Consider the following 9,093-nt stretch of genomic DNA (forward strand, 5'->3'; position numbering starts at 1 on the left):
ATTCGAGGTCAATGCCTAACTTTAACTATTCGAGGTCAATGCCTAACCTTAACCATCTTGTGAGAGTTTCGCAATTTGCTTGTTACCCTCTAGACATGACTGTAAAAGTCCTGTGTTTGTTCGTCCCATCCACCACCACTCTAACCCACCCTTAGAGGATTTCTCGCTATTAATACTGCGCCCGTTGCTTTGAGCGACTAATAATGACATGGATGGGTTTACATTGGTGGCAGTTGAAAGCCCAGTGCATCTCACACAGACAATAAGGGGTGCCTTGTGCGTCGGTACCAAGATGCTGAGGGCCACTGCCCAAGCGTCAGTATTTGTCGCCCTGGGAGTGAGAGCAGGCTATGACTAGGGCTGATGTGAAATTATCAAAAAATGTGAAATTATCAAAAATGTGATCTATAATTATTTGTTTGAAATCAAACAGTGTGTAAGTGCAACAGGCAGTACCTTGTCCTCCAATGGTGGGCTTTCATAAAATGCATGTCTGTCCAATCCATTGCAGGTCCTGTTGCCCTCAGTAAACTCGGCTATTGTTGTTGTTCTTGCTAACGCAAAGGAATGAAAACATTTTGGATTTGAAAAATCATGGATATGGGTAAAGCTGTTTTCGGATTTTGTAAAATGCGAATGCATTACAGTAACGTTAGCTTGTCGCTCAAGTGAGGCAGCAGAGGCATCGAATGAACGGAACATTTATTCTACAACATAGTTGAAGGGACTGTTTGTAACTTCTTACATGTATAAATCAATCTGGGTCGGTGTCCCATGCTCGCTCGCGTGTGGCTACGCTGTTCAGACAAGACTCCAACACAAACTACACGGAAACTCCAAAACCGCAAAGTTATATCTAGTGAAGCCCGTCTGTTAAACAGTGCTGGCCGCGGTCGGAGGACGCGGGGGAGACCGTAGCTTTGGTCTCCAGGGCCAGAGTTTCTGCTGTACTCTGCTCCACTGCCTGCCTGCCTGCTTGCCTTCACTCACACGCCACGCTCGTTCTCGCTATTTCGCTCCACTCTCACGTTTATGCGCGCACACTCCACCCTGCAGAAGAGTTAGTTTAGCTCTGAGAATATCTAGTGAATGAACAGTGGACGTTTGTGGTGATATTGTGGTTTTAGCTGACGTGTGTCGCGTCACTGTTTTAAACGATGCTCGTTCATGTCTATGTAGAGCGATCACAAGCGTGAGCCCGACGCTGACTTTCGTTGACTTAACGGCCACATGTGTCAATGTTAACAAGCATTTCTGATTCTTACAAACAGTCCCTTTAAAGATTAGGTTGTGTTTTCGAATAAATTAAAACAAATTACATGTTAGTTCTAATTCTTTCCAACTTAATTTTTTTTTAAAGAGTGACAGCCCTAGTGTGCAACATGACACAGTTTTCTCGCGCTATCAAGGATTTTAGTGACATTTTATTCCGTGTGCTCACTTTGGGTTTTGTCTCCAAATGTATAGTGGCTTCAATAATCTGGCTAAACTGTGGGCTGATCGTCTGGCTGCTCCTGTTTCACTATGATATCAGTGTTCCCAGATGTCAGCAATTACTTCAGTGAGTAAAATGTTATCAAAACCGATAGGAATGACAGCCAAACCTATAAAATAAGACCCGTGTTGTTATAATCCGAGATTATCTTTTAATAATTCACTTTAATTAAAACTGATTTATCCAAACATAATTCAGTCAATTGCAGTTCTTTATCAGCTCCTAAATAAGCACAATAGTCAAAGACACCACAAGTCAAGCAACACCTTTGTTTAGGACTTCGCCATCTCCTTAAAAGAGGCCGTCAGCTGTTGTTCATGAAAAATACAGAACACACAAAGTAATACGAGACACTCATCCATAAAACACTTTCAAGCAGTGAAACAAATAATTTATGAGGTTTCCGTTGAGTACATTTGGTTTAAAGTTATAATGATTTGATGTTTGGATGAGATATAAATTGTGAACCAGTTTGACAAGCTGCATTTTTCACGTCTGTCTACATTCACTTCCAAAAGAAATTCAGATCACATTATGTCGACTCCTCCGAACTTTCTTTTAAAATCACAACATGAATGGATTAAGCCGGATGTAAAATCAAATCTGCTTTCATTCTTCTTGCTTCAATATTAAGTCACATGTGGATGTACTTTACCTACATGCTCATCTGTGTAGAAAACATGATTCAGTTTGATGCTCTACCGCTGGACTCCTTGCAGAGCACAGGATGTTAACGTAATGAGTAACAGTATTTCTGTGTGCTGTCATGTAATGTGTCGTAGAGTGCATACTGGGTGCTGCATTTACACTGAATTCAGAGGAGCATGTTTTGACAGTGTTTGTGTTTGCGTACGCATGTGTGATGGTATTGAAGAGAGCGGTGTCTGACAGCATTAGGGTGTGTGCTGCCCAGTCATGGGATTATCTATCCCAGGGGGCGTGTCAGCACCGCTGCGCTCCCAGCTCCCTGGCACAACAGCGGAGGGTCTTAATTTCAATCCCCCAAATCCTCCTCTCCTCTTTCAGGAGCGTCTTTCGACGGTGCAGCGACCACGGCGAGCACGGCAAGCTCGCTCTGACAGTCTGCACGCGGACGGGCCTAATGCAAACACAGGAACATGTAGGGTCACCGTATCCTTCAGTCACACTAAGAGTCAGCACAGAGAGCAGCGTCCTCGTTTGAAGTCGATCAGACCGGCCTCTACAGGAAACGCTAGGACTCTTAGCATTAAGGATGAGTCAGTGCTGTGAGAGAGTCGTGAGTCATTTCTTGTTTAGACTGACCGTCTCTATGTTGTGGCCTCCTGGATACAGTCTGTGGCAGCCCAGCAGGATGGAGAAGGCCTTGCGGAAATCTGCGTTGAAGGCATAGATGATGGGGTTGAGGGAGGAATTAGCCCAGCCGAACCACACGAACACGTCAAACGTGGTGGGGCTGATGCAGGGGAAAGCCTGCCCTCCACTCGACTGCTCGCAGAAGGGCACCATGCAGTTGAGGATGAAGAACGGGAGCCAGCAGCACACAAACACCCCCATGATCACCGACAGCGTCTTCAGCACCTTGGTCTCCCTCTTGAACGTCATCCTGAAGGAGCTCTCGGACTCCGCGATGCTGGAGCCTCCGGTGATGCTGTCGTGCCTGTTCTTGGCGCTTTCGGCCGCTCGCTCCAGGGCGGAGATCCTCTTGATTTGTCGGTGGGCGATGCGGTATATCTGGGTGTAGGTGGCCACCATGATTGCCACGGGGATGTAAAAGCTTATGAGAGAGGTGGAGATGGCGTAGGTCCTGTTCAGGCTCGAGTCACAGTTCTCTGTGCTGCGGTAAGATGTAACATTGAGACGCGAAGAGCCGGTGAGAGGGGTGTGAGATTTAGTTTGGGCCTTGTGCCAGTTGAGCTGCACCGGGATGAAGGAAATCAGCACAGACAATGTCCAGGCCACACTGATCATCACGCAGGCCACTCTGGGCGTCATCTTCCTCTCGTAACGAAAGGGGCTGGAGATGGCCCAGTAGCGGTCCAGGCTGATCACGCAAAGGTTCAAAATGGACGCCGTGGAGCACATGATGTCAAAAGCCACCCAGGTGTCACAGAAGGAGCCGAACGGCCAGAACCCGGCGATCTCCGTCACCGCCTTCCACGGCATCACCAAGATGGCGACCAAGAGGTCGGACACGGCCAGCGAGATCACGAAGAAGTTTGTCACTTTGGAGCGCAGGTGTCGAAACTTGGTGACGGCGGCGCAGACGAGCGTGTTCCCCAGCAGGGTGGTGAGGATGAGCAGCGAGAGGAAGCAGCCGGTCAGGATGCGGCTCGACGGAGCCTCGTCCATAAACCCACTGTCGATGACAGTCGTGATGTTCACGGGATCCATCCCTGAACATGTGCGGGTTCGGGAGAGTTTGTTTTTAAGTCATGCTGAGGAAAGTCGTGCTACATTATATCCTTCAGAATCTAGGAGGCTCCTGTGCTTCGGCTTTGCAAGCGATCTCCATCATTGTGTCTTCTGATGGATGCTGAGGGGTGAGGTGTTTGAGGCAAACCCTGTCTGGGCACGACATTTGCCCCCTGACTTTGTCAAATAGATTTAACATCATTTGAGCTGAAGCGGCAGCGGTAACTTTATATTCCTCGGTGTGATGACGTGGTCATGAGCTCTTCTGTTCCAGTTTGTAGGTCACAAACTGCTGTAATGTGAGGAATCCTCTCTGCTTACTAAAGTCATCAGCAGTCCTGTGGATTAAAGACATGAATTATAGGCTACAACATTGGATTTAACTGTATAATTCCTGTCATAAAAAAATGCAAAATTAAAATACTTTATTTTGTTTTTCTTGTTTATGTAAGCTCTGATTATACATGTGTGACGCATAAAAAGACATTATTTTGTGTGATGCCATGCTAAAATGATCCGATTTTATTTCCCATGAGCACAATATTATTATTATTATTATTAAAGCATGACTAATAATCAAGAATCACACACCTATTCCTACATGCATACCAAAAGAAAACTATTTTAATCCTAATAGTCATTCTCACCTCTTACTCACAGAGCAGCTGTGGCTTGATTTGATATTTCAAAATAAACGTCCCATCGCTTCCAATAAGAACTTAAGCTGCGTAAAGTCAATCCAAAAAGAGCACCCAGTCTCCATCCATGTCAGACAAAAAACAAAACCAGTCCCATTAGATCCTCGACGAGGCTCCACGTCGCTGACTGTTAAATAAATAACACACACACACACACACACACACACACACACACACACACACACAACAGTACTCAAATGTCACTCAGCCGTCACCGCTCGTGCTGCGTCCTCGTGCAGCCTCTGCTCGCGTCTGCGGCCAAAATCCATCCCGAGGAGAGCGTGCGCTGCGCTCGTGCTCCTCATCCTCACACCGGCGCTCTGACGTTGTCCCATTCAAGAGAAAGTGAATGAGAGCATGTGATTTTGGCCCTTTGGCGACCAATCCAGCTCTACTGCCTATATAATATAATATAATATAATATACAGCAACCATACAACACCTGAAACTTTTGAAAACACATTTTTTTATTCCCATAAGTAGGAGGGTATAAATATATGTATGTACACATCCGTTTCTGGACGCATGTGTACATTTATACACATTTATGTATATATACTGTATATTTGAACTGGTGCCATTATAGTGCCTTTCATTAATCCACATTCTATTATACTGTAAATGTAATGTCAAATAGTTTACAATAATATGGACTATTATGGACAATAATATGGACTCTAGGTGCAACTATTATGTCTCATTTGCCAACATTTAGTAAATAAAATAATGCTAGAACAAACTTTTTATTTGATCCTACTTTTGTCCTACCATTTGACCACTTGTATTATTATTTATATGTTCAGTGATGTTCTGTTTTAGCATTTACCATATTTGATTTACTCTATCTGCTTTTATTGTCTGATGTTCTGTTTTAACAGTTACCATATCTTTTACTTTATTTATCTGCTTTTATTGTCTTGTGAAGCACTTTGTAACATCTGTTTTGAGAAGTGCTATATAAATAAATGTATTATTATTATTATTATTATTATTATTATTATTGTAATGAGTGGCCTCTTGTGATGAGTTTTATAGGTTTTATAAAGCATCATAGTGCACGAGCAAAATCCACCTGTTATCAGCTGTGCTTTCTCTTAATTTGACCCAGTTGAATCTGCCCTGTGGTGTAGTTTAATTAAATGAAGATGCAGGTTATAAAACTGAATGAGGACAAAGGGGCCAAACGTGCATGGCCAAGTGGGTTGCTGAGGCCACCTAATGGAGAGGGACAACAATTGCGTCTGTAATCAAGCTGCAGGGACATAAACCCCCTCTGTGACAGATTTGACTTCTGTTGCAGGATTATAATGAGTGAAAAGGATTTTTTTTTTTTATTAAAGACTTTAGATTTATGTCCAGACAGGAGATTAGATCAGAAACTCTCATTCTTCTTCGTTGCAGAGTTTTCATGTGCAGAGACCAATGTCACCTTCAGCAGCAGTCATCATTTTTCTCTCATGCTCTGACCGATAAATCGTGCACTGCTTGTAAAAAAAAAAAAAAAGAAAGAATCCTGGCAATGTCCTGTCAGCATGCCCATAGTTGTTTTATTCAGCTCAAGCTGGTATCTTGCATGCAGAGCATCATGGGATGCAGAGACAATCGTGACATGCCAGCTGTCACCTTACAGTGATGTAAGTAGTTCTGACAGGAGGAAAAGAAACAGCTTTTACCCTTTTTCCTTCACCAGCACCCACAGTATGAGACGTTTAATAGAAGGGTTCAAGCCATAGGACTCGAGGAATGATAATAAAATAAGAAAGAACATATAGGCTACTGTATTTTGCCCAAAAATAATTTTCCTTTTGCCATTTCACTTATCATATCTCAATCTGTTCTGTAATCCTTAATCCAAATTGTACAGCAATAAATAACTCTGACTATAAAGTCTACATTTGTAATATGATGATATGGATTTTTAAAATTAAATTATGACAAAGAACTAATGCCTAAATGTTTTTTATTCAATATTTAAGATGTAAATTTAGCTTTTCATTGATCCCAAAGAAATAGAGGACACAATTTGTCGATTATGTCAAATTAATCTTTTTGTAAACCACATTTTATTGATTTAACTATAATAAAAAAAACTTTAGTAAAAGATATACATTGGAAATTATCCAAAAAATTACATAATTCAAAACAAAACATTAATTGAAAATGTTTTGAATAATAATGTTATATAATATACAATGTAATATATATATATATATATAAAATATTGATAAATAAATAATTATAAATAAATAAAATAAAAACAATAAAAAAACATTATTTTTAAACAATAACTATTTTGACAATCAGCTGATATTTGATCAATAAGGGATTTTTGTCATTTGTGATAGTAAACTGAATATCTTTGCATCTTAGTGTGACATCACCATGGTTTCTTATGAATTATACTGTACATCTTGTATTATTGTTGACCTTTCATAGACGAAACAATGAATTGATATATCCAGAAAAGTCGATGACAATATCATTTAATGCTTTTTCCTGAAAAAAAGTGTATTGAGCAGAACAGTAAAAACTGAGCAGAAGACCGAACCCCTCGAGCATTAACAGGAAAGACGGGGACAGATGGGTAGTCTGCTGAGAGAGCCACAGACAGGAAACCTTTACAGGAATAGCTCGACATTTTGGGAAATGCACTTTCTTGCCAAGACTTACATGACGCAGATTGATACCACTTTCCATATTTGTCCATTCAGTTTGAGGCTACAGCCAGATAGCTTAACTTAGCACAGCACTAAGGCTGGAAACAGAGGGAAAACAGTTAGTCTGGCTTTGTCTAAAGCCCACAAATTAACACATTATTTCTTCAGAATAATTTCACATATCAGTAAGAAGAACAATTTGTGTTTTTAAGAGGGTTCATGTGCCAGTCAGACTATTTCTTGGCCATCATTTTTTTGGACTCACTTGATTAGTGAGCTTTAGAGGTGCTGGTAGGTGGATGTTGTCACCTTCGGACAGAGCCAGGCTAGTTGTTTCCACACATTTTCAGTCTTTATGCTAAGCTGAGCTAACAGGCTGCTGCCTGTAGCCTTGCATTGCACAGAGGAACATCGCGAGTGGTATCAATCTTCTCATCTAATTCTCGGCAAGAAAGCGAACAAACACATTTCCCAACATGTTGTCACAAAGTGCTGCTTGCTCTGAGGACATCAAAGGCACTGCAGTTGGACAGGGTTGAGGGTTCAAAGGTCAGAGGTGAGACCAGGTATAGACAGGCAAGCTGAGGTGCATTGTGGGGCCTACTTCAGAGCATCTCTCTCCAACTGACTTCTGCTCTGCTTCTTCTCTGTGTTCAAAGGTGCAGCTGCTGCTCCTCTAACATGTGTCACGTGCAGTTCAAAGGCTCTCATGCCCACAGAGGCTGCTGCTGTGTATACTGTGAGTTAAGGTTTCTCAAACAATGCAGTGAGCCACAGAGTAATCTGCTCACTTCCGACAGTAAGATTTGACTAAGAAGACTCATTTGTTAATAAAAGTGTAAAATGTAGTGAAACTGACTAAACACTTTTAATCCAACAATATCCGGGACCAATTGTTTATTTATAATATAATAAATAGTAATTAATGAAAATAGAAATCTTAATTTTTGTCTTAAAAACATTGTGATGCTTGATGTGTGTTGCGGTTTATGGGGCTAGGGTTAGGGTTCTCGGGGGTAGAACCCTAGAGGGGGCCCCAAATCCAAATTTCGCCTAGGGCACCAAAAGGGCTTGAGCCGGCCCTGCGGAGAGGCAATTGTTTGTTTCATTGCAACATCAGCGCCCAGCCGCAAAGCTACACTTTCGCCATTTTTGACTGAAAGTGACTACCGGACGCCAGTTAAATGTCCGCTAAAAAAGTGCTATACAAAAGTAAAGCACAATTATTTCTATTCTATTTAGATATTCTAACAAAATGGCCTGTGTTGAACAATACAATATTATAAATATAATAAGCGTTTTCAGTCCAAATTGGCGGCAGCGGCTGTTTGTTTTGACTTCATGCATCACTCAGCAACTCTTATAGGAATGAATGGGGGCCCACCGCCAATGCTGTTTCCAGTTCTCTTTATACATCCACGATCCTGCTTCATTGATTTGAATGTGAATGTCCGTTCTACTCCTAATTCTAATTCTATGAGCAAACCTCAACTGCAGACGCTTTTCACAAAGTCTGTCAATCACCACATGCTCTCATGGAGACTTCTGATACTGCTTGTGCATCTTTAAGATCTCCCGTGCAGCCATTCAAGTCATGACAAAACTCCTGAGTGTTTTTTGTCTGATGTGGGATGACAGGTAACCAGCCACCCGCGAGACACACACGAGCTATGAGTAAGACAGCTGAGAGCAAAACGGGCTGTTTTAGGAACCAAAATATTAGAAAACCTCAGCCCTCTCTGTACTGCTGCGTGTTTGTGCGTGCATGTGTGAGTACACAACCCTGCATATTTATCAGTCATGCATATCTCTGCAGGTTCATGTGAGTCCATGTGTGTTTTTGTGTGCG

At 42.1% G+C, this 9,093-nt stretch overlaps 1 protein-coding gene across 1 annotated transcript; it reads right to left on the reverse strand.

Moving 5' to 3' along the window:
- Positions 1-576: 576 nt before the first annotated feature.
- Positions 577-4,765, reverse strand: drd1a (dopamine receptor D1a). The gene is made up of 2 exons (XM_074648193.1): positions 4,537-4,765; positions 577-4,227 (listed from the first exon to the last, which is right to left on the reverse strand). The coding sequence occupies exon 2, from the start codon at positions 3,866-3,868 to the stop codon at positions 2,759-2,761; it is 1,110 nt and encodes a 369-aa protein (XP_074504294.1). The 5' UTR covers positions 3,869-4,227; positions 4,537-4,765; the 3' UTR covers positions 577-2,758.
- Positions 4,766-9,093: the final 4,328 nt, after the last annotated feature.

The sequence above is a fragment of the Sebastes fasciatus genome, chromosome 10 (assembly GCF_043250625.1).
Source record: "Sebastes fasciatus isolate fSebFas1 chromosome 10, fSebFas1.pri, whole genome shotgun sequence".
NCBI classification, from domain to species: domain Eukaryota; kingdom Metazoa; phylum Chordata; class Actinopteri; order Perciformes; family Sebastidae; genus Sebastes; species Sebastes fasciatus.

Excerpts from the sequence above, each read along its gene's own strand:
- drd1a (XM_074648193.1), bottom strand. The coding sequence starts at position 3,868 with ATGGATCCCGTGAACATCACGACTGTCATCGACAGTGGGTTTATGGAC.